The 27,122-nt window shown below is 29.6% G+C and overlaps 1 protein-coding gene and 1 long non-coding RNA gene across 3 annotated transcripts; both read right to left on the reverse strand.

Moving 5' to 3' along the window:
• Positions 1 to 5,366: 5,366 nt before the first annotated feature.
• On the reverse strand, positions 5,367 to 6,904 carry LOC150038532 (uncharacterized). The gene is made up of 4 exons (XR_016524872.1): positions 6,049 to 6,904; positions 5,801 to 5,870; positions 5,638 to 5,702; positions 5,367 to 5,570 (listed from the first exon to the last, which is right to left on the reverse strand). It is a non-coding gene; the product is annotated as an uncharacterized LOC150038532 (long non-coding RNA).
• Positions 6,905 to 21,131: 14,227 nt separating this feature from the next.
• Positions 21,132 to 24,772, reverse strand: LOC120069680 (Endosomal targeting BRO1-like domain-containing protein). 2 transcript variants are annotated; one of them, XM_039021457.2, is made up of 12 exons: positions 24,626 to 24,772; positions 24,033 to 24,272; positions 23,752 to 23,826; positions 23,621 to 23,679; positions 23,415 to 23,550; positions 23,230 to 23,326; positions 23,074 to 23,140; positions 22,870 to 22,968; positions 22,212 to 22,301; positions 21,954 to 22,108; positions 21,730 to 21,831; positions 21,132 to 21,405 (listed from the first exon to the last, which is right to left on the reverse strand). In XM_039021457.2, exons 2-12 carry the CDS (start codon positions 24,229 to 24,231, stop codon positions 21,231 to 21,233), a joined length of 1,254 nt encoding a protein of 417 aa, XP_038877385.1. In that variant the 5' UTR covers positions 24,232 to 24,272; positions 24,626 to 24,772; the 3' UTR covers positions 21,132 to 21,230. The 2 variants fall into 2 exon arrangements, with proteins under 2 accessions (XP_038877385.1, XP_090166898.1); XM_090310772.1 differs by having other exon boundaries at positions 23,621 to 23,670; positions 24,626 to 24,705.
• Positions 24,773 to 27,122: the final 2,350 nt, after the last annotated feature.

Here is a 27,122-nt window from a genome sequence, read left to right on the forward strand (position 1 = left end):
AAAGGTCATAAATGTTTCAATTAGATCCAACTTTTGAAACTCTTTTCTCTTTCCACATTTATAGTTACTCAAAATTTTATTCTTCACTCTCCTCTCCATCATTCAGTTTAAAAGTTCAACCAATTTTAGTAAAATTTGTATTTTTTGGATATACAAATTTAAAGTTGAAAAAGAATGTTGGGTTTCTTCTTATTTCGGACTAAGAACAGTCGGCTGAGAAAGCTGAGATGATCCACAAGATTGGTAGGTGGAAAACTTGACTAAAAACGGACCACTATTCCAAGGTAATGTGTCCATACGTGTAGGGCTAAGAATTTACCCTAAACTGATCAGATTAAATTCAAGCTTTCAAATGTATTGATTTCTTGGGAATATATGTTAAGATGGTTGATCTTAGACTTGCTAAGGTAGCTGGAAAAATTAAAAAGAGGAGAGATTTGTGTCCTAAAAACTCGTGGTTTATAAACAAGAAACTTCTTCTGTTAATCAATAAAAATGTTATTGAAGTTTGATTCAATAAAGTCGTTATTGAATATTTGAATTGCTCATTTCGTTTTAGAAACAACCTAAATCCAATAAACTAAGATTCATGGCTATTACATGAGTACTTGAACTTTATATGGAGACATAAGAGTGGATCAAGTTAAGTTCGAGTAAATAGCCAAAACGGTCTATAGTATACGGATAAGGTTGGGTACCTTATTCAGGGGACACTATCAGATACGATTCACTTTATAGATATTACAATTGTTGTAAAGTAATACAAACGAAGTGATCCTTGATTTGTTCATGTGGAGACATGTGAGTGGGAACGTCCTATGCAAAGAGTTTGTATAAGATTGGACCAACAAGAAAAATCACTCTTACTTTATAACGTTGTTTACTGTTAAAGACTGGCTACTTCAAAGCGATGACCTAGATATCTTGACCTTAATCCTGAGTTAACTATGAACTCTTGTTTATTCAGGATTATCCTTAGATTTGCATGGCATGGGTAAGGGTTGGCTCAACAACGCTGGCTTAATAAGTCTCCCATTTCAGGGGTAAGACTGGGTCGATAGTTGGAGACATAGGGTGCAAGACAGAAATCACTCCTACCTACTTTTAGGGATTGTAGAGAGGTTGTTCCCTTAAGTGCTGACTCCAGGTCTTGAACAATGGGCCTCATCCTTTCATTGACTCGAGAGGGACTCGGTTTATTGATTGGATCACAAACCAATTGTTCATCAGAGGATCAGTGGGACATAAGGAACAAGATGTAATCTCGGGGGTCAAACAACTTTTTGACCTAGCTGTTATTACGAACAACCTGTGAAGGGTTGACTTATTAATATATCTATACAATCTATAGTGAGAGGAGTGCAATTGTAGGCTTTAGTGGACCTGATAGTTAATGAATGTTGGTTAATTACGTTAAAGAGTTTAGCCGGTTAACCCCAGATCGTTGAAGCCCATGATCTGTCGGTCCATTAGATCTCTACTAGCTCACAAACGGATTAAATCTTAGAATAAAGTGATGAGTAAATTTGAAGTGTTCAAATTTAAATTGAGAGAATCAATAATTATATATATCATAATTACACGTTTAATTGATGAATTAAATGAAATTGGAGAATTGGATAATATTTGAATATGATTTGAATATTAAAATTACATGAATGGGGATTCATGTTTGTGGAATTGATGGTGTAAATAATTTAATATTAGATGTTAAATTATATTAATGAATTAAATTGTTTAATTGACTAATTAAATTTTATTTAAAACTAATTATTTGAATTAATTTTATTGGAAAAAAATCAAAATTATAAAATCAAAATTTGATTTAATTTAAATTCTAGAGATTTAAATTAAAATTGTTTTCTAAATTTGAAAATGAGAAAAATACCCTAAGTGGGTTTCTCCATCTTTTGACACTCATCATTCCACCTCAATTTCCACTTACTTGATGTAGATTTGGTGTCAATTTGTTGTGCAATTTGATTGCACTAATAAGGTTGAATAAAACTCAGTTGATTCAACTGAGAGGAAGTGACAAGCAAAGAAAATTCTGGTGAGTTTTTGTTGAATAAGTATTCTTCAACTTCAGTAGAAAAATCAGTGACTTCTTCTTCAAAATCTCTTCAATCTAAGGTCCTAGAGAATAGTAGGGAAGATCAAGTGGTGGTCTACAAGAAATTGTTGTGGAAATTCAAGCTAAATTCGTGGATTGAAGAAGGTCTTCAAAGGTTAATCATCAAACCCTATTTTAAGTTCTATGAACATGCTTTCTTAGTTCCTAAAATTGATGAATTAGAGTGCTTAATGATTCTGTTTGTTTCCACTAATTGCATCTAACTTCAACAATTTGTGGAGTGTATCGTCGATTGCCGTGTGATGCTTGGGCATTGGAGGGTTACCAAATTTTGTATTTGGATATTGATTTTGCTCCATTTCCATGAATGAAGTATTTTCTATTTTTTTCATGTATGATAAAGTTTTTTTTAACAAGAAGACTAATATAAAATAAGTCTTCCCCCTACTATTCATCTTCTACAATAGCGAGGTGAGATCCACTTATGGAGATTCAATTTTTTTTTATTTTTTTAAATTTTTCGTAGAGCATAGATTTGTGGATCTTGGAGAGGTGAGAAAGAAGAACAAGGAGATAAAAAAGGGGAGAGAGAGGAGAAATTTTTTTAAAAAAATACTTGTTCTGTCACATCACCCATTTAGTTAATTTTATATTTAAATTTAGTGGTTCTATTAATTTATAGATCTTTTAAACATAATCTTAAAACTCCCGATTAAAATCGTCAAGTTAAAATTTTAAGGACCAAATACAAAATTCAGAGACCAAAACGATATCTTTTCTGTAGCTTAAATCTCAATCATTGACATGGTCGTTGCTTAATTTTGTGGACGATAATGGTTTAAATTAAATATCCATAGTAGTCTTGGAAAAATGTAACCCCACATTCTTTCATCAACCATAACAATGGATTAAATATAGTTAATTAATAATTAATTAATTATATGATAAAATAATAAATTAAATAAAATAAAGAGGCAGTTACAAGAGTGGCTATATATTGAAAATTGCATGCGTATGATAAATTTTTATAATGGGCAGGTATAGCAATAAATAAATAAATAAGTTTGTTCGTGGTTTGGGTTGGAGAACTTTTTAGATTGGATTGGTTCGGGTTACTCGGATCATTTATTTAAATTTTTATTTTAAAATGAAGTAAAATGTTAATATGTAAAATTTTGATTTAATTATTTTATATATGGAATTAAGATCTACAAACTCAATTTCAATTTATATATGAAAAATTTCTTTTCAAGGTGTTAAATAACTATTTTTAAGAGTTGTTAGAGAATAAATTATTCATAGAAATAATGAAAATAAATAAATATATGTATACATATTTGTATCATAAATAAAAAAATACATTTTAAAGTTATAATAAGTTCGGATTGGTTTAGATTATTTTAGATGAATCCAGGAACCAATGTAACCCATAAAATTTTCATTTATTTGAATCCAATCCAACCCAAGTGTATTGTTAACACAACTCAAACTGCATGGATTGATCAGTTTTTTCGGATCATCAAATTTTTTGAACATTCGTAGACCATCCAAATAAAGTCAACAAAATTGCAGCAACCATGTGTTATTTGCATAATTAAAATAATTCTTAAATAATTGATTTCTCTCCATTCTCCTTTTCCTCTCAATCCACCATCAGAAAATGAAAGTTAATTGATGGCTAATAGCTTTGGATATACTTGAAATTTTAATATCATCTTTGATAATAGTTTGATAACCATTTGAAATACCTAAACTTTTAATATGTTTGTTGATTGATGCATGATAGCTTTTGTTTTACTTGATACAGTAGATATATTCATGTACAATCGATAATCTAACTTCATATATTTACTGATTAATGTCTGATACAATAGATATTATATATATGATACACTTGGAATATCATACTTATAAAATGAAACACATATGTTTTACTTTGAAATAAGTTACTAACTGAATGTTGATTTATTGTTAGATATACTTCTGATACACTTGGAATGTTGGATATTGATGTTAGAAATACTCTTAATACACTTATGTCTTACTTCCAGTATTTAATGATTGATGTCTAATACACTCAAATCTTATATATAATATGTTTTTGATACATCTGAAATATCATGCTTGTACAATGAAAGACATGTTTTACTTCAAAATAAGCTACTAAATGAATGTTGACTGTTGTTGTTGATATACTTATGTCTTATTTTAAATATTGACTGATTGATGTTTAATATACTCATGTCTTATATATAATATACTATTGATACATTTATAATATCTTATTTATAAAATTAAACACACATGCTTTTAAGGTTAGAAGCATGTTTCAAAATGATTTTGAACATTGTAAAGTGATTTTAATCCTTTCAAATTACTCTCAAACAAACTATCAATCATGTATTTTTTTTTTAGTACAATAGGGATCTAACTACAAATCTAGTTATTGCTTTTGCCAACTAAAAATTGATTTTTGGTTTCTTGAGATGTTCGTTCAAGTCATTAGTTTGAGATGGTAATTAAAATTAATCATAACTAGACAATAGACTCGATCATATCAATTAAATAATTTAAACCAGTTGTGTGTTTGGAAAGTGGGAATGTAATTTGAATTACTGAGAATCAGATTACCGTGAGGTTTGCTATTTGAAATCTGGACTACAGAAAATTTGATTACAATGTTTGGAATGCAGAGTTGAGTTTGTTGTATTTCTGATTATTGTGTTTGGATTGGATTTGACTGTTTTTTTTTAATATTATTTGGACTGTTTTATTATTATATTATTATTATTGTTGACTTTTTTTTTATTATTAATTTCTTTTGATTACCAAATTGATAAAAAAAAAACTGTCCAGTGAAATTACCACTAAAGATTGTTTTCCATTTTTTTTTTTTTTTTGGGATAAATGATAAAATATTTATACTTTCATGCTTTTGGCCAGCAAATATGTTTTTGCCTTTTTGTAATCAAAGAAAATTTTTAACTTACCAAATCAGAAAAAAAAAAAAAAAAAATTGGTGCATTTAACCAATTTTTTTTATTTTTTGTTTTTAATGAGAAATTTTGATACTTACCAAATCGTTTAAAATTGTCCAGTGAACTTATTAATGACGGTTGTTCTTATTCATTTTTCTATAAATGGTATAAAATTATGTATGATTGACGAGAAAATTAGTTAGTTTTTTTTCCTAATGATAGAAAATTTATTCCGCCATCGTAGACTACTTTCTAGAACTTAGCTCTTTTTTTTCCTACATATAACTCTTTTAAAACCATCAAACACGAGAAAGTGAAAAGAAAATTGCATGTTTTGTTTGAGTAAGGAAAACATGTAATGCTAGATTTTTCATTTATTAAAAAACGAATAAACTACCTGATAAAGAAAGGTAATGCACTTATATATAGGTATTATATTCAACAAACAGAAAAATAAGCGGTGCATAAATTAATTACATGTTGAAAGGAGAATATTGCTTTGACACGAATGTTCCAACCTACATGGTCACAAAATGAAGTAAGAATAAGAACATAAAGACATTACAAATAATTTCTCATCCGTACCTTACAAAGGTTAACCCTTCACTATGGTACTTTAATTTGATAGTAGAAGTGAAGTTGAAAATAGTCTACAATGGGCCCGTCACATGAAAAAGGAAATTACAAAATTAGAAACAATATAGAAAAGTATGGAAAAAAATGAGAGTGAAATTAGAGGATGACTTACCCTTTAAGGGACCGTTTGGATTGAGGTTTTCTCAATGCCCAAGAATTAAGGATATCTGGGAATTATATGTCTGTGAATAAAATTACTGGGAATCAATGATGACTATGTTTGGTTGTGCATGGGAAAACAATGTCTGGGAATAGTATGCGAGAATTAAAAAAAAAAAAAATTGAGATTGTGAAAACAAGTCCAAACAATCGTTTACAAAATACTATACGATCGCTTAAATTATCTACACGATTGCTGACCTCCATTACACGATCGTTTACAAAATGCTACACAATTGATGAGCTCGACTATACGATTGCTTAGCTCTGCTACACGATCGCTGAGTTCTGCTACATGATAGCTGAGTAACGAAATGCTATACGAACGCCTACCCAATGCTATACGAACGCCTACCCAATGTATACGATCGCTTACCAAATGCTACACGATCGTTGAACTCGGCTATACGATTGCTTAGCTCTGCTACACGATAGCTGAGTAACAAAATATTATACGATTGCCTACCCAATGCTATACGATTACCTACCAAATGCTATATGATTGCTTACCAAATGTTACACGATCGTTGAGCTCGGCTACTCGATCGCTGAGTAACAAAATGCTATACGATCGCATACCTAATGCTATACGATCGCTTACCAAATGCTACACGATCGCTGAATAACAAAATGTTATACGATCACCTACCAAATGCTATATGATCGCTTACCAAATGCTATATGATCGCTTACCAAATGCTACACGATCGTTTATCAAATGCTACACGATCGCTTACCAAATGCTACACGATCGCTGAGTAGCAAAATGCTATATGATTTCACGGCTGGAAGGAAGGAAAATCGTGGTAGGAAGCGGAAGAAGAAATGAAAACCCACACTTCTCAATGAGTATGCAATTCCTTCATTTGTGTGGGTAAAAGATACCTAGGAATTGCCTTTTCCAAGATAAATAAACAAATCCTACCAACCAAACATGGGCTTTGTAAACCCATTCTTATTCTCACTATCTTTTTCCTCCAACCAAACAACCCTATTACCAAAGGATTACAAAGACTAAATAGTTTAACCACATGAGTAAACTTTGAAGAGGTGGTGTGATTAAGATAGTGAGGTGGGAAATATATATAGAAGTGTGTTAAATGAGAGCGCTTAACACCCAACCACCACTCACAGTAAAAGAAGGTTGGAATAGTGTTTAAAAATTAATGGAAGTGACATTCAATTATCCCCTCAACCACCAAATCAACAAAAAAAACTTAATAATCCAAAAAATAAATGCAAAAATCAATACTAATTTTTCATTACATGAAAGACGTGAAAGTAATCAAATTGGTTAGAATCAAACTAATGATCCAACCAACTCCTTGAGCGGAAGCGAATTGTCTAAATTCCATTTTTATTGAAAACTAAATTTACAGTAAACATAAAAGATATGCATTCAATAAACAAAGCACAACATGTTTTTTACAAGGAAAAAAGGGTTCAAAAGATATCACCTTTGAAGAACCTTTCTTCGTGTAAATCCCTCGAATAGTCACGAGCCTCGAACACAGCAAAAACTTGAAGACCTTTTTCAAGAACTTCACGAACCAAACGGAGACACTACCACAATGAACATTTAGCATTCTTAGGATGAGAACCCAGAAGTGGTGGACTCTAACTATTTTGGTTTGGAGGGTTTGTTTGAGTTTGGAGGAGGAAGAGGTAGAAACATATAACGTTTCTGTGAAATTCTATCGTATAGCAATAGCCTTCAATCGTGTAGTGTTATGCCGTGTTGGAAGAAGAAGAGAACTTATTTTTCTTTTATTCCTTTTCGCCACAAAACCCAATAACCACCACTAAGATGGTTGGAGAGAAAATAGGAATTTATAATTAAAAATAATAAAATAATATAAATAAGTATCAATCATATTATATTTATATTAAACTATATATTATATCAAATATAACACATAACCTACAGTTTTAATATTGTATCAAATACAATATAAACTTTAGTTTCTTTTCTCTATTTTATGGCATTTAATATAAATCATATTTATATTAAATTTAATAACTATGAATCTCATTCATAGAAAATATATTTGAATCTCATTCAAATATTTATTTCCTCCAATTAAACTATAATGTATCAAATACATTATAATAATTATATCATATATAATTGAATCAATTTAATTATATCATATATAATTATTTCCTCTTATTAATTTGAACAATTCAAATTAACCAAAAAACTGATTCTCAACTAAATCCTTTTGCACTATCAAGGGGACTTTATGGACCTTTAGCTTGAAGCTCCAACGATACATGAACAATTAATTAAACTCTTTAATTAGATTATCTACCATCCGTTAACTGTCGAGCATTCCACTAAAGACCGATAACTGTACTCTTTGCACTACAATATATTTCTGTGTCCATTGGATATAACCAATCAACAGTACGATGACCCTTCACAAATTACACGTAAGTACAGTTGGGCCAAATTATTGATTTGCCCCTGTAATTACATTTAACTCCTTAAGTACTACTGATCCCTCTAATGAACAATACATCATAGTGCCATTATGACTAAACCCCTCTCGGGCCAGGAGAGGGTGTGGCGCTACATTATTTAAGATCCGGAATTAACCCTTAAAGGAGCAATTTATCTACTTACCTATGCTTTGGGGAATGAGTGAATTCCATTTTGTGTAGCTGTATTCCCAACTCCCTAATCAGACGAATCCCCAAAATGGTAGACTTGTTGAGTCGGTGATTTGACCACTCTCACCCATACAAATCAAAGGACCACCCTCATAGGCAGGAGTTCACAACCCACTTAGGATTAAGGTCATGTTATCTATGGTCATCTTGATGAAATGTAAGTCTCTATTATGAACGGTGTTATATAATGAGACTAAACATTTCGTGGTTCAGTCTTATACAAACTCCTTTATGTAGAATATCTCTGCTCGCATGTCTAATACATGAATGATCAGGATCAGATTAGTTGTAGCACTTTACAATAATTGTAACACACGGGCCATACTTGTAGTGTCACCAGGATAAGGTACTCAATCTTATCCAGACCATTTAGGTTATCATTTAAACATGATCCACCTATATATCTCTAGATACATGTTTAAGTTACAATGATAACCTTGGATGTTAGTTTATTGGTTTGTGGTTAATGCAACTAAAATATCACATATTTTTATAGACAAAGTGAATAAAATATAATATATTATTAATCACATAAGAGTTTGTTCATACAATGTTTACAAACTATAAGACCCTATGAGATTTAGGACATCAACCCCAACACATCGCACTATGACTGGTTATATCCAATGGACACATAAATATATCTATCGTGAGAAAATGTAGTTGTCGGTCTTTAGTAGAGTAACTGACAGTTAATGGATGTCGATTAATTTAATTAAAGGAGTTTAATTAATTATTCAAGTACCATTAGAGCTTCAATCTATAGGTTCATAAGGTCTCATCTATAGCTCAATTGGGATTATTGAGAATTAAATTAATTTTGGATTAATTTGAATTTTTCAAATTAATTGAGGGATTAATTATATATGATATAATTAATATAATGTATGTGATACATTATAATATAAAGTTTATTGAGAGGATATAAATATTTGAATATGTTTCAAATATTAACTATAGAATTGGATTCATATAAATGTATTTAATATAAATTTGATTTATATCAAATACCATAGATTATTGAGAGAGTTACAAACTATAGGTTATATTATATTTGATATAATATAAACTATATGTTATGTGTTATGTTTGATATAATACATAACATATTTTATTATTTAAATTAAATTTTGTTTTAATTTAAATTTAAATTAAAAGGGAGGGAGTTATTGAAAATAACTTCCCTCCCCTAATTTCCCTTAGGAATCATGGGATGAGGTAGAGGGAGTTATGCGATTTTCTTCTTCCTTATCCCTGGTGGTTTACGTAGACACTTTCAATGTGTATGTGAAGATCTATGCCAAAAATCCTCTCTAGAATTCTTCTCCCTCACTTTTACCAAAGTTAAGAACAAAGCTCACAACTCTTGTTCTTATTCTCCCCCTAAGGAGAATAAGGAGAATAAGGAGGTCTCTTTTGGTGTTGCCCAAATTGTTGGTTGTTGTTTTTGTTCGTGATCAAAAGAAGTGCTCGTGGCCTTTTGAAGAAGAGATCGTGAAGGCTTTGGTTCTTCAAGGGTAAGTATGATCCAAATCCTAACTTACCTTCTTTGTTTAATCTCTAAAAGCATGTTGTAAAATTCTGTATAATACATATTAATATTCTCTATATTTTTTATTTTGTGAAATTTTAAATTGGGAACGATCCCTGCTTTCGCTACGGACCTTATAGTCCTTCATCCCCTACCAAGCTCCCAATCTTCATAAGATCTCTTTTTACCAAGCTCTTCACGACAGGAAGAGACGTGATTTTTGGTCGTCGGAGCGACAAGGGAGAACTTCTACTTTCTCTTCACACAGGGTTCTATAGTTCTGGATTTCATAGAAGAGGGGAAGTAAATCAAACAAAATTCATGGTAAAAACATGCACATAGATTTGGGTTTCAGAGAGGAGAAGATGATGGGGGAAGAAGATCTGAAGAAAATGAGGCATTCTAAGAGGAGAAGACTGATGAGAAAAGAGAGAGACAATGATTAATGCTAGTGGACGTGAAACTGGGGATTAATTTCAAAACTGTGGGAAATAGGATGACACAATCGATGGAAAATGGGAAAGGGTTAGATTACAAACTAGGCTGGATTACAAGCCAACCAAACATGGGCTTGTAAGCCCATTCCATTACAAACCAATCCCATTCCAAGTGTCTAAACACACCCTTAGTATCTCAAAATATTAGAATTGATAGTTATTTTTCTATGATAAGAAAATAGTTTTTTCATTATTTACATTTTTTAGAAACAATATTAATATTATTTGATATGCTATAATATAAAGTGATTGGTTGCATAGGAAGGATATAGGTATCTCAGCTGCTTGTCTTCTATGAGCGAATGGGTATGAGTTGAGAATCATTTGTTCTTTGAGTGTTGGTTTGGTTGGAGGTTTGGAGTAGTGTGTTGTGGTTGATGTCCTCATCTCATAGCCGGGTGGTTATATGAGAGATTGGGTTGGTACGTGTGTCATATTAATAGCGGAAAAGGGGTGTGTGGTAGAATGTGACAACTGGTGTGGTATATTGTGGTACACTTCATTTTATAGGAGCAGAATTGTTAACTTCATGGTGGTTATGCTTCACCTCCCCATGTTCTTGTGCATTTTCTTTGGTATGTGGTCCAGGCTCGACCTCCTCATGGCGGGGCAGTTCAGCCGGTCATGGTTTACTTTGAGCATTTGCTTATTGCTATTGATTTTGTGTGTTTCTATTGTTTCTTATTTTTTTTTGGGGATTGCGTTTAGTTTTATTGTGTTGGTTTAATGTCATTTTGTAGATTTTGTTTTGTTCCTGGATTGTAAAGTCCTTATGGTTTGCTTTTATAACCTAACTTGAAGAGGTACTCTTCTTTTTTTGGATTGACCGCGTAGCTAGGGCATGCAAATACTCGTGGGTATCAAAAAGTTTTTTAAAAAATCAATAATAAATTAGTGTTGGAGACTAAATTTAAGATTTATAGAAAGTATATATAGGACTAAAATTGAACAAACATCAAAGTATAGGAACCAAAATGGTATTTCAACCAATTAATTTTTCATCAAAATCAAAAAACATAACTTATTTTAACAAGGGCTAGGGTGCATATATATATATTTTTTAAATAATAACTATAGTAATTAATAAAGTTGTATTATTTGCATATTTGAGAAAGTGCTTAGAAAGCTATCAATTTAAAGAAAATGAAAACCTTATTTTGTAAAAAACAAAAATAAAAACAAAGCTTGTCCAACAAAAACAGTCACTCGATGGAGACTGATGAATATAATTAGAATAGAATTACTTTTTATTTCAACTTATGCAACCACGTTCAAGGATTTGGAAAGCATTAAGCTTTTTTTTTTTCAATTTAGTACACAATGCAAGAAGTTGACAGTTTGCATTAAAAGGACTCTACAAGCATTATTTTTTTTAGAAGCCCCACATATTTGTAATATTTTCAACTTTCAAGTATCAAAGATTGATTCCAATTTCAGATTTGGCTCTTTCTTCATTTCACTTATACAAGACATGTGACAAATATTTAATTCTCTCTCTCTTCCACCATATTTTATATTATTACAAATGGAAAATAAATATATTTTTCCAACATGATCATAGTTGAACCGATAAAAAATATAAAATCTTATGCTGTATTTATGGCAAGGGATCTTAAAAAATTTAATATAAGAAAATACTTAGCAACTAAAATCTCGTTTTAGTTTGTAACTATATTTGTATTGAAGAGTTGTGTCAAATGGACTCAACTTTATGGGATTTCAATATTAGCTTACCCAAAATATCCTTGTTAAAAATTAGTTGTTATTGTTTTTTATTATTAAATTGGTCGTTAATAAATAGTATACTACGTTAAACTTAAGGGTATACATGTGTTGGGTTGGATTGAGTTGAAGGTATTTTTTGGACCAACCCGAAAATTCGGATTGATTGGATTGGTAATCCAAAAAACCCAAATAAAGTTCTAATCCAACGCTTAAAATTCGGGTTGGATTGTCAAATTATAACTTGTTTTTTTTCTTTTTAATTAAAAATATGTAAATTTATATACCACACATGACTAATAACTAAAATCTCATAAAATTTAAATGCTAAATATCAAATACCTAAGATATTTATTGCAAACTTCAAATAGAGACAAATTTCATAAAAATTTTAAAAGAAAAATATTTAAAATTTACAAAGTAATCAATACAGAGTAATCAAATTTTAAATAAAGAGATTTATATATAGTATATTTTATTTATATATATATAATTCGGGTTAGATTGGGTCAACCCAAAATTTTTTTAGCCAACCCACGACTCAACCCAACCCAACAAAAATAGAAAAAAGTTTAATCCAACCCAACCCAACCCTTATATTTTGGGTTAGATAGTCCGGGTTGTTTGAATTGTCGAATTATTTGAACACTCCTAATAAACTTATTTTCTTTTTGTTACTTGCCTAATTAAGTTAACCAACTAAATTAATGATGTGTTTGATTTAACTTTTCAAGCGTTTAATTTTGAAAAACTCAAAATAGCTCTTGAACACATTCAAAGTGTATTTTAAACCCTTTTTATTAAAAGAGTTTAAATAAAAATGTTTTTTTTTAAAAGTATTTTTCTGTATTCAATAAAACGGGCCTTAAATTATACCTTATAGTTAATTAACTCACTTTATCGGTTGTTTAGGGTCATCACCTCAAAATGAACAAATTGCTTTGTTCATAAAAGAGTCAATAAAGACAATAACTATTAAGAATTGGAACTAAAAATAAGTTCTAATATAACTTATTATCTAAATCATACAGGTATTAGATAACTTAAAAGCTATGGTCTTTTACTCATGAAATTACAAGAAGATAAATTGAAATATATCAGAACTCTTCAATATCGATAGTAAACTAATTAGGAGACTATGTATTTTGTTAATCCTATAGTTTTATGGTAACAACATAGATGTATTTATATATTTTCATAAACATTATATATGGTTATCTTGCAGTTATGGTAGCCATTTATGGTTAAGTCATAGTTGTTTAGTTGAAAGCCTTTTTAAACTCAACCCAATTGATCCAATTGTTCCGATTGTAAATTTTTTCAATCCAAATAACCCTTATTAAAAAATGAATCTAACCCAACCCAACCCAACCCAGCTATGAAATATTTGGGTTGGGTTGGTTCAGGTTAATTAGGTCATTTATTTAAAATTTTGTTCTAAAAAAAAAGCAAAATATAAATATGTAAAAATCTAATTTAATTGTTTTCATATATTGAATTAAGATCAATAACTTAATTTCAATTTATATAGTGAAAATTTTCTTTTGTAAAAATGCAAAGAAACTATTTTTAAGAGTTGTTGAAGAATAAATTATTTAAAAAATATTAGAATTAAATAAAATTAAAATTTATATATATATAAATAATTGTGTTATAAGTAATAAAAAGAATATATTTTAAAGTTAATAATAAATTCGGGTTGGTTTGAGTCATATTAGGTGAACCCATGAACCAACTCAATCTATAAAATTTTCATTTATTTGAACCTAACCCAACCCAAATGAGTTGATAATCTAACCTAAACCATACAGATTGGGTTGGGTTAGTCGATTTTTTCGAGTCATCGAATTTTTTGAACAACCTTATTCCTAAATTTAAGTTTTATATTGATATCGAAGTTGAAATATTTATATTTAAATTTGAGTTAAATTTCATATTTCGACGTATGTGTAGGGTATTTAAGTTTGTGATTAAAGTGTGTGTGCCCGATGGGAAAAAAAAAGAAAAAAAGAAAAAAGGGAAAGAAAGCCGTAGATGTGCGAATGAAGGGGGGAATAATGTATATGGGTTTGGGTATGAAGAAAGCTTAATGAAAGTGACTGTTTCAGAGTATTTTAGCGCAATTCTTGAAGGATTTCAAATCTATCAGAATATGGATTTTTTTTTTTTTTTTTCCTTCTTCTTTTCGGTGTTTAAATATTATTATTTTTTTTAACGATAATACAAAAGGTCATATTGAACATTTTTATAGTAATTGACATATTATATAAAAATCTTTAATTATTGTTTTAGTTTATGATTTTTTTTCTTTCTGGTTTTCGTTTTTTAAAAACAAAAACACATAGTTTGGTTATTGCCTTTGGTTTTTTGTTTTTTATATATAAAAAAAAACTTAAAAATATGTTTGGTTATTGTTTTTTGGTTTTGTTTTTAAAAAATAAAATAAAATAAATGTGATATTTTTTTGTTATAAAAAATCAAAATAAGTTTTTTATGGCTTTTTTAGTTTTATATTTTCTTCAATGAAAAAAATCAAAGAACTTTTACAATATTTTTCATCTAATATACATCATTATAAAATTATATTTTTAGTATTTAACTCTTTTAAAAAGTCTATATTGATAAAACACAATATTTTAAATACATCGATTAATCACAAATCAAATGAACAAAAAAAAAAAAAAAACAAAAATAAACATATCGACAAAATATAAGAAAATAATTTTTTTTTGAAGAAATATTGTAATTAAAGTGTGGGGTGGGAGAATCGAATCTCAAATCACAAGGTTGATAGTATGAACAACGCTATGTTCTTGTTGGCAAAATAATTTTATTTTTGTAAGAGAAAATTACAGGAAAATAAAGATGAATAAAAACAATTAAAATCTTAACTCAATAAATTAACGTGGTTTCTTTCAACAATTGAATATAATATTTTCATTTAAAGTTGTGTCATTTAAAAAAGAAAACACATCATTTGTAGTTTTCTATATTAAAAAAAGATTAATTTTATTCATATATTCTTGTTAAAAAGAAAAATAAGAATTTATGTGGAACTAAAATCTAAACCAAGAAAATATTTTTGTGATTATTTAGGACTCAATTTTAAATTAAAAAAGTGAAATTGTTATTATTAAATAGAAAAGGAAAAATGGAAGAAAAAAATAATAGTCTCTAGAGATCTAACCCAGACACGAGGTGTAATAGAAAGGAAATATGACGTTGCACCATATGAACCTATAAACACTTTTTTCACTTTTAAATTTTTTATTTTGTTATTTACTTTTTACAATATTTTCAAAGATCAAACAATTTTTCAAAACTAAAAAAAAAAAAGAGTAGATTTTAAAAATTTGTTTTTATTTTTTGAATTTGACTATAAAAATTCAACTCTTACACATAAGAATGATACAAATCATTGTAAGAAATTGAAAGTAAATAAGTTAATTTTCAAAAATAAAAAACAAAAAATGAAGGCTCCATTTGGTAGCCATTTGATTTTAGGTTTTTGTTTTTGAACCTATATCATCCACGTTTCTTACAATGATTGCATCTTTCTTAAGTATAATGGTTGGATTCTTAACCAAATTCCAAAAATAAAGATAACTTTTTGAAAGCTACTTTCGTTAATTCTAAAAATTTGGCTTGTGTTTTTAACCAATTGGTGAAAAGTAGATAACAAAAGAAGAAATTTGGAGGTGGAAGGAGTGTCTATAGATTTAATTTTAAAAAACAATAACAAAAACTAAAATAGTTACTAAACAGGACCGAAATAATTATCAATTAGGACTTTAATAATTGAGTACATTGTAGTTAAGCAGTTCACACATGTTTTAAAACATTTTTGTAAACATTTTTTTTTTCATTTTTAAAATCTCTTTTAACATTCTTTAAAATATTTTTAAAATTGAAAAAGCAAAAAACGAATTGATTATTAAAATCTCCTAACAAACCGAGCTTATAATAGTTAGTTTGAAATCTTTGAAACTAAATACACATATTTTAAAAAATTCAAAGCCTATAAAAAAAGAAGTGATTTTCTATAATTTTTTATTTTCCTCCTATTTTTCCTCTCTCCATAACTTTTATTTACTATTTTTGTTTCCTTAAATGTAATTGCCCCTTTTTTCAATAGTGTGATAAAGGTTAGTAATTGAGGTTATAATTTTTTTTTAAGACAAAGTAGATAAAGCATAAAGACTAGACAAGGCATTCTTCAAAGTTTGGAAAATCTATTGAACTTTCTTAAATCAATAGAGACTAAATAGACAGCTTAAATAAATAAATCTAAAAATTTACTAAAATTATATTAATGCCAATTATTACAAAACTTTTCTTTTTTTCTTTTTAAATAAGTTGCTTGTCCTACAGCTTACCTAATTAAATTATTAAATAAAATAATTTAGTAGAAATCTTGAATATTAAATATTTTGAAAAGAATTATTTTAATAATCCTCACATGGTTCAGTCTCCTCACAATTTCGTCATTAGAGAACAATAAATAATCAGAAATTGTATAATTTAAATTTGTTCTATGTTTTATTTTGTGTGTGACATCAAAAGAACAATATATTATACTAAGAAGTAACAAATTTTGTATTAAAAAAAAAGTAACAAAATTCATATTGTTACAAAGTTTTGACAAATCAACCGAAGAATTGGACAATCGTCACTTTGAAAAATTAGTAGGTCAAATATAAAAAATTTGGAAAGAAAAAATATCGATGAATTAGAGAATAAGCAATTTGATTCAAGTTAAGCAAAACATGAATAAAAAATTCATCGATACAAATTCAACCTAAGTAATTTATTCTATGTTGTTATTACTTATTATACATTTTGTCATTTTCTTTCTTTCATTTATAAGTTTTTTGACAATATATATTTTCATTTTCAACGAATAGTGTTCTTCTATATAATATTTTTTTTTGTTTGTTTGGAGACTCTAAATAAATGGAACTTATTGATTTGTTTGTTACCTTCTTAAAATTGAAGGCTCTAAATTAATGAAACTTATTGGTTGAATTGAATTGGTAATAATTATCTATGTTTGGGGTGCAGAGTTAATTATGAAATTCAATTTTTTGTAACCTTAAAAAAATGCATTTTTATGTATTTTTTTTTAATTGTTTTGTTTTTATTATTTTGCTTAACTTTTTGTTCCACTATTCAATTACACACATTTTTTCAAATTTTTAATCTTCATTTAAGATACAAACTTAAATAGATGAAAATTGACAATTTTTTTACTAAGTATTGCACTAAACGTATACAAAATCATATTATTTATATAATTTTGTTATTAGCTTTTTTTTTTTTTTTGCTAACTTTTTGTTCCATTATTCAATTACACATATAATTTTCCAAATTCTCTTTATCCTCATATGAGATGTGAACTTAATAAATAAAAATTTATTTTAATGTATGCGTATGAGTTATTTTTCTAAATTCTTAATTTCATTTGAGATGTGAACTTAATACATAAAATTATATTAAATATTATATCAACTGAGTTTTTTTTGTTTTTATTTTTTTTTAAATATTTGATCGATGGAGTTAATAGTTAGTGTTACTCGTTAGAGATGAAAGAGGTAATTGTCAGAATTGGTTGCAAAAATGGTTGTCGCCGAATTTTCTTAAAATTCAAGGCTCGATGTTTCATTCACATTTATAAAACTAAAAATATTATTATTAAAAATGTTTTAAAAGTACAACCTCGCATGGCCAAATAAGAGGGGAAGCTGTAGAACTAAAGTAAATTAAAGTTTCAAACATTCACACCCTTATCCTATGTTTGACTTATTTTTTAAAAACTAGGGTTAATTGATAAATTGAGCCTTCAAATATAAAATAGGACCAATTATTTTAAAAAAAACCCTTTTAATTTTATATTTTATATCAAAAATATCTTAGATTTTCAAAAGTTTCAAAAATACATTTAAACCTTAAAAAAAAAAAAAGAAGCTAAAAATACTCTTACTGTTAGTTTTATATTAAGGCCGTTAGAGTGGAGGCTATGGAGTGCAGGATTGGGTAAAGTTGAGTTAATAATTGTCCGTGGGTAATCGTTGTTTGTGTTAGTAATAATTGTCAATATTTGAGGTGTAGAGTTGAGTTGAATTCGTAATAATTGTCTATATTTAGGGTGCATTGAGCTTAGTTGGTAATATAATTGACTGTGTTTGGGGTGAGTTAAGTTGAATTACAGATATCAGTTTTTTGTAACCTAAGAAAATATGTATTTTTATGGGTTATTGTTATTGTTTTTACTTACTTTTTTGTTTAAATATTCAACTACACACAAATTTTAAAATTTTTAACACTCATTTGAGATGTGAACTAAATAAATAAAATTATATTTTACAATTTTCAACTAATTATTGTATTTGTAGACAAAATCTTATTATTTATATAATCAATGACCCTTTAAAAGTTGTGAAACATATGAGTTGAACATGCACAAAAAATGTGTGTCCGTGTGTATATGCGCACACATATATATAAATAAAGCATAGCCAATAATGAGCTAGTTTCATGCATACAAAAAAAATATTGTTCATTAGGATAGTCAAAATAGACATTCATATAAAAGTAGATATAAACAATACCTCTTCCAAGACTGTGGTAGGACCGTTAAGAAGCAATCAATCTTTTGGATGTCTGTGACAAGTAGGTCTATAAGGATACTCGATCATCCTCAGATAATCTCTTAATATCAAATTACTATAAAATATGACTATTAAACATTAAAAACTAATAATCCAAATTTTATAATTAAAAACATTTTCACCAGTCAAGTTTTTTTTTTTTTTTTTTTTTTTTTTTTTTTTTTTTTTCTTTTAGTATATAATCAGTCGAGTTAGTTGTTAGAGTTAGTCGTTGAAGATGAACGATGAGGTGATCGTCGGGGTTGGCTACCAAAGGTAGTCTTTGTTGAAGTTGATCATTAGATGTGGTCTTTGTTAGAGTTGGTCGCCTGAGATGAGTGTTGCTGTTGGTCGTAGGTGGTTGTCACGAAGTTGACCATTGGAGGTGGTTTCTAGAGCTCAAAGTTGATCATTGGAGTTGGCCGTGTGAAGGTGGTTGTTGGAGTTAGTTGCCATAGTATGTCGTTGGAGTGTGACAATGGTAGTCGCTGACGATGAATGTCAATATTAGTTGTCAGAGGAGGCCTTAGTTGATGTTGGCTATCAAATGTGGTTATTATTGGAGTTAATTGTCGAAGGTGGTTGTTAAAGCTTGGAGTTGATCTTCGAAGTTGGTCACACAAAGGTAGTCTCTAGGTATGTTGTTAGAATGTGGCAGCGATAGTTGCCAATGATGGCTAACTGGTGGAACCATTGAAAACATTTGAGAGAGAGAGTTAGGGTAGCTGGTAAAAATAACCAACTTAACTTCACAAACATTTAAAGTTTGGGGGCCAAACATTGAGTTGGTAATTTTTATCAACTCAACTCATGTTGGTGAATCAAACACCCCTTGGTGTTTTGTTTAAAAAATACCCTTAAACTTTCTGAGATTTAAAAAATACTATTTGACTTAAAGAAAGTTAAAAAAATTACCTTTACTAATATATGAATGGAAACCGTTAATACCTCATTCCAAATATCTTTAAATATTCGAAAGTTGCATCAATACCCTTACCTTAAAAAAAAAAAAAAAATATAAAAATGTTCTTATCGTTTATATACACTTTATCACCTCCTCTTCCATTTTCTCTCTTCCCTACTTCAATCTATGATTTAGCACGTATCTATTTTCATTTACTAATGATAAGGGTATTTTTGAAGTTTGTTTTTTAAGTTTAAGAGTATTTTTGAAATTTTTGAAAGTTTAGGATATTTTTGAAACAAAACCCTAATGGTTTTCATCCAAAACTAATAGTAGGGTATTTAAATTTTTTTTTTTTTAGAAAAGTTTAAGGATATTTTTAAAATTTTTGAAAGTTCTTGTTTCGGGATATTTTGCATAATTTAAATTATTAAATATAAAAAAATGTTTAAAAATATTTACACTTTATAGCAAAAAATTCCAAAAGTACAAAGCATTTTTAGAACTTTTGCTATAAAGCATAAATATTTTTTGAATTTTTTATTTATAAGAATTTTTCTATTATGTTTATCTACTAATTAAGTTCTAAATATCTTAAAATATATTTGTAAATAGATCCTTAAAATTTTTTGGATTTAAACTTTTGTTACGACTTCTAACAACATTATAATGCCCAGTTAATCTATGCTAAAGTGTTGATATCTTTCTCAATTTTTTATATTTGGTTGTTTTTTATTTTGTATTATTCATTTATATTATACAATAGATAAAATACGGATTATCATCTAAAAAATCAATAGTGCTATCTACCAATCCTATGACCTAAAGAAATAAAAGACAAAATAAATCTTTGCCTCTAAACTTTATATTCTATCCAAATTACGCGTCAAACTCAAGTGTTGCAATTTTAATCTTAAAACAAAAAGAAAGGTTGCAAAATTTCTCTTTACGATAAGTATTTGTCCAAATGATTGCATAAAAAAAATATTTTCAAGCGCGTTAAATGAATTTTAACAAATATATGGTATAACTTGAAAATTAGGGAATCTATAGAAGCTTTTGCATTGTTTTTGTTCGAATTTAGCCCTTCTAATTTATGTTGCATAGTGTTTGGTTTGGTATTTAATGTGTGGTTAGTTCAGTAAATAATATACAAATCACCCTTTTAAAGGTCGATGATTTAATTCCTAATTATTTGAACTAAAAAAACGGAGTTTGATCGATTTGCAGGGTTATTTTGATACTGTGCATGCTGGATTTAGGATTGGGCCTAGGCTTCATTTCTGGGCCCAACAAACAAATTTAGGATCTTTTCTGGGAAATGTAATTGATGTCTTTTTTTGGTAATTAATTTCATTATGCCAAAATACTGATATTAAATAAAATTTAACATGAAAGATTAAAAGAAATCATTCAGATAAAGTCTCATAATCACTATCATTAAGGTGTTCCTTTAACTTTAAGGTCTGACTCTGGGCTTCACAATTTTCAGAGCTCCAAGCTGAATCAAGTTCAGGTAGTTGATATTCCTCTGGTCTTAATGACAGTTGAAATTCTGGTAATTCAGGTAATGCTTGAAGTGCCCTGTTTGTGACAACCCATCAAAGTTTCATTACTTTCACATTCAAACTTTTGTTACCTTAAACATGGTATACACTTCATCAAAAACCCCATTTGATAATAATTTTAGTTTCTAATTTTCTGTTTTGAAATTTATGTTTGTTTCCTTCTAATTTCTTTATGGTTTCCACTTTTCTTAAGCTTCGGTTTTTTCGTACTTCGTGCTTAAGCTATTCCTACTCCAAAAAGTTTGAAGCCTTGGAAATTTGAGTCAAACATCCCTAAAGGGTAGAAGTGAAACTAAAGATGAAACTAAGAAAAGGAAGAAGGTAGTTAAAGATGTCTTACTTCTCCTGTTCCAAGAGGTATCCATACATCTGAGACTTCCTAGAAGCAACTTCTGGAATTTTCTGATGTAAATGCTTCATAGCACCCCAGAGTGGAGGAGATCTTGCAAGAATGATAACAAAAACATAAAGAAAGCTGAGTGTTCCAAGTTTTGAACTGATAGAAAGTAGAGCAGCAAGATCATCAGAAAGGCTCAGAAAGAGAGAGGTATGAAAACAACCAACCTGGTGACAGGAGATGCAAGACAGAAGCTCAAGCAGGCCTTCTTGCTTTCAAGCAGAAGCTCTTCTGCAGCAAGAAAACAGCACACAGCACTGATATGGCACGACGGTTCCGAACCTTTGTCGAGGATCAGACCGTGGTAGTAGTAAGCTGCAGCCTGATATAACAATTATCTTGAAACTAAGATAAAAGGATATGAAGACATTTGAGAAATGCAGAAAGAACACAGTTTCATTTCAATAGCACAACTATGCAAAAACCTTGGATTCAAGAAATTTCCATTTAATGAATGACATGTGCTTCTTTCCATATCCTCGATCCATGTCGCATTCTGATAAGCATTGGTAAGCCTGAATAACAAAAGAATCAACACCAAACTCCAAAGAAAGGTAAAACCAGGAAGATTGATACTGCAACAAAAGTAGTATTACTCTTTTTTATTTTTTTATTGCAACAAATACGACGGTGGGATTGAACCTCCAACCTCCTAGAAGGGAGTACATGCCAATTACCGCTGAACTATGCTCACTTTGGCAAGAGAACTATCACCTAAATTCACTAGACCTTTTTAATCATTTATTTTTTAAATATCCGTGAGTGTTTAGATGGTATGAACCACGACTATTTTCACGGGATAGTAATTAGTCCTTACTAGATTTGATTGCTAAAATAACTTGTAAGATACTAAATTCTACGTAGGTGTCATCATAGCTTGAACTCATTCCTTTCCCTTTAATCCCTTTATTATTTGTGTTGGGATATACATCTTTACTTTTAAATGAGAAACAATTTCATTGATAAATGAAATGAAGGAGCAAAACCTGACATGCTTACGATCATAGCCAAATAGATATAGTCTCTCCCACAGAAATTCAAATGGGGAAAAGGTTGAGTAATCAAAGATAAAGCCACTCAAACCTGGCTGAAATAGATCAACTGCTCACATGCCAATCTCCTTTTCACGGATAAGGTGGCGTTCTGACTTTCAACAGCTAAACCAAGTTGGATTTCAGTTCCCTGATTATAAACAGATACCTCCATTCAAGTTAGATATAGAGATAACTTGCAGATCGGAAAACTCGAGATAGACTATATCAATAGGACGAAACGACAACATTGTACCTGTCCTAAAGTTTGAATTGAAATGGCTTCAAGCATACCTGGTTGAAAATCATTAGGCAACCGCTTCCTAGGATACATGTGTAGAAAATGTTAGACAATGGTAGTTTAGCACAAGTCTACTAGGAAAAAATTTAAAAGTGTTGAAGCCTTGCATACTTAATATCAAATGGAATGTAAACCAGAATATCCCGAATGCAGCAATCGAGATACCCCGATGCTTTAATAAGCAAATCAATGGCATCCCTCTTGCAATCTGAAAGTTAAGCAACATTTAGTTAATAGGTGGACCTTAAAGTCGGTTTCTAGAAGACATTATTGTAAAATAGGCTACTTTATATGACCTGAAGACACTACTCTCAAACCAGAACCAGTGTGATCCTTGGGGATCATCAAGGAATCAGCTTCTGATAGAGTCAGCATAGCCATTAAGTGAACAACAGACAGCAATTCAAACCAGAAGTTTGCTACACATGTTTCCTGCCCATCATGTTTGTTATATGTAACTCAATTAAACAATATAATGTATGAATGTAGGCGCTAGTCTTACTTGTCGTCCATTTTCTAAATTTCTCCATTTGAACTCTATCAATCCATCATCTATGGTTTCTGCATAAAATTGGAACTATCATCCATCGAGCTCTCAATTGAGTATATAACTGTAGAATGAGATGAAGAGACCTTTCTTTGTTAAACCAATTAAAACAGATAGATACTCCTCTAGAGCTCGCCGCAATTCTGTTATAGCAGATCCACCTGCAAGAACACGTTTCATTTCATTTCATTCGAAAACAAATGTTTTGTTCTTAACATCTGTGATTGTCCAGGCGAGCTTAAACTCACTTTGGTTCAGTTAAATTGAGTTGTCAAACAGACTCAAGGAATATTAATAACAAAAACAAAAATCTGGGATGTCTAAAATGAGTTCACCAACAAACAAATAAGAAAAGCCAGAATGAAACCTGTATCCTCAGCCACCAACACAATCTGATTACGAAGGGAAGACAGTCTATGAACAAGATCATTCGGAATAAGGCCTCTCAGAGGTCTCTGAAGATCAGATTGCACTGGAATTCGCATGGAAGGAACAAACACAACCATCTCCGGGATGCTCAGTTTCTTCTTCCTCCCAACTGCGTAAACAGAAGAAGTGCAACCCATCGTGGTTCTTCTTGATAGGAAATGGCCCCAAACTTAACATCCTACACAAAATCAAAGAAACCCCACATCGATTTACAGCCCCATTTAAAGAGATTACAAGAGATGAGCATAGTAGCAGGCATTAAACATCAAAATCAAGAGGTGGGTTTCTGATGAATGTAAACTGTGAAGTAAACAGGAAAAGGGCAGAGAAGCAGAGGATTGATGATAGAAGTAAGAAGAGAAGAAAAAGTGTAAAAAATTACAAAAGAGAAGGAAATCGTTGGAAATGGAAGGAATGATTAAGGAGACAGATTCAAAAATTAATGAGAAAAAAACAGATAAGAGCACAAGTTGGATGGAAAACAAAATAAAAAAGAAGTGTCAGAGAAACAGAGAAGAGTTAAGTGGTTACAGAGAGGAGAGAGAGGAGAGAAAAGGTTATTGAAGGCATTAGAAAGAAGGATCTAATAAGAAAGAGAAAGAGAATCGTGGGAATAGGAAGGTTCAGAAGCCGAGACATATCTCACATGGCGAAGACGTAGAAGTCGCCCCATTGCCCAAGGACCCGATTTGGAAGGGCGCCAAAATATTTTATGATTCTATTATTGACTTCCAAGTTGGTCATAAAAAGTTGCAAAATTTTTACATCCTCTTTTCCTTCAACATTTTACACCTTAGGAAGGAGTATTTAGATCCTAATATGTCGAATTTAGTAAATTTGTTATGAAATCAACAATTAAAGAATATAAAAAACGCAAAAGAATACAGAAGATCGATTAATAGATTTACGGGATTCACTAACAGTGTTAGCTACGTCTACAGGGTAGAGAGAGAACAATTTCATTAGATAGAATGTTACAGAATATAAAATGATGACATCCCTAGGGTTAGAAAGTTTATGTAGTACACTTCTCAAAATTCTAGGATCATAATAATAAATAAACATAAATAATTAAATATGTCAAATACGAATTTAACTTAGGTTTTTTGAGCGTTGCCCCCGAACCCTCCCCAAAGTGCACAGATAAACAACTCAAAGGATTCCACACAGTTGTGTTATTGATTGTTTTTCAGTATTAATGTGCTTTACACATCGATTAATCGTGTATGTTAGGTTAGATATTGAATTGGAAATACTATATGTTTAGCCAGACCTATAATGTTGAATCGTAGCTAATCTATCATGCGAATAGTTAGGTTGTTAATGAAAGTTAATTAAGACTATTCTTAATGTTGTGCTTCTTAACTTCGTTTTAAGAAATTAGTAGTCAATTATATTTGTATGAGAAAATATCGTTATTGAAGAATAACAATCTGGGTAATAGTTGCTAGACTTAAACACATCAATGACATAATAATCTATAGAAATACTTTGCATGGCTCGGTGATAATTAAGAAAATCAACACCCTTGAATATTTTTGTCTCTTTAATTTGATCAATTCTTTCTTTACTTTTGTTTTATTTGATTTAAAAATAAAAATAAAAATCATCATTACAAAATCAACCCTAAAATTAGCAACACAATTCTAGAGTAGCTAAGCTTAAATCTGAGCATTTGATCTTCAAAGGATGATATTTGGTCTCTTGATCGTTTTACCATACTATTACTCGACATGTGCGCTTGCGCTCATATCGGTTCCATCGTTCAAAATGAGAGTAGTATTTTCTCTTCTCTTTATTCTCTTTACAAATTCATGGTTGTTGTAATTAGAGTATGTTTCTAGTAATTATGAGTGGCTAAACTTTATAATTCTAGGGTGTTGATGAACTTTTTTATGGATTTAAGTTAATGCATATCGCTTTCTATAGATGTTGTGTTCTTGAATGTTTTCCATGCTTAATACAATTGATACTCAATGCATGTTAAATTCAATGTTCAATTAAAAAGGTTGTATATATAATTGGATCTATAATGTTGGATTGTTATCAATCTATCATACAAATAGTTAGTTTAATAATGAAAGTTGATCATGACTATTCTTAATGCCATGCTTTTTAATTTGGTTTCAAGCAATTAGTAATGAATTATGTTTGTACGAGAAAAGATTGTTATTGAAAGATAATAATTCAGATAATAGTTTCTAGACTTAAATATATCATTATCACAATAATCCATAGGTACCCTTGCATGACTTAATGAAATAATTAAGGAAATCAACACCTTTGAACAATTTGTCTCTTGAATTTCAAACATTCTCTTCACTTTGTTTTTGTTTATTTTCAAATTAAAGTCAATTCATTACAAGTCCAATTCTAAATCAACACAATTCTAAAAGAGCTAAGCATAATCTAGACATTTGATTTCTAGAGTACAATACTCGATCTCTTAGTGTTATGAAAATTTGCAAGTCCCTCATCATCTATTTCCTGAAAAAAAAAAAAAAAAAAAAAAAACCAGGAATGTTATGAAAGTGTTCACCCAAAAAGAAACATATCTGAATTGGAGATTGGAAAAGCTGCCGTTGGTCTTTGCCTCTTCAAACACCAGGAAGGAATTATCAAAGAACCAAGGGCCATTTTCTAGAAGAGTTAATTACAATTGGTAGCATTTTTAGGAATAATAACCAAATGTATAATATTATTTAAAAAAAATTGCAAATATAACCAAGTCTGCGATAGACTTCTATCGTTGATAGACTCCCAAGACTTCTATCGTTGATAGACTCCCAAATCTATGAGCGTAGACTTCTATCATTCATAGACTCTTCCCAGTGTTTGGTCTATCACTGATAAACTCTTAACAATAATATAGTCTATCATTGATAGACTATTTAAATTTGGCCATACTTGTAATTTTTTTAACATTATGTTATATTTGCTAATACTTTGCGTCTAATATCTATATTTACAACTATCTCTTTCTAGAATGCAGATTTTATCCTTCAATAATTTGGCACATAATCGATTT

The sequence above is a fragment of the Benincasa hispida genome, chromosome 1 (genome assembly GCF_027475165.1).
Source record: "Benincasa hispida cultivar pf3 chromosome 1, pf3_genome.v1.1, whole genome shotgun sequence".
NCBI lineage: Eukaryota > Viridiplantae > Streptophyta > Magnoliopsida > Cucurbitales > Cucurbitaceae > Benincasa > Benincasa hispida.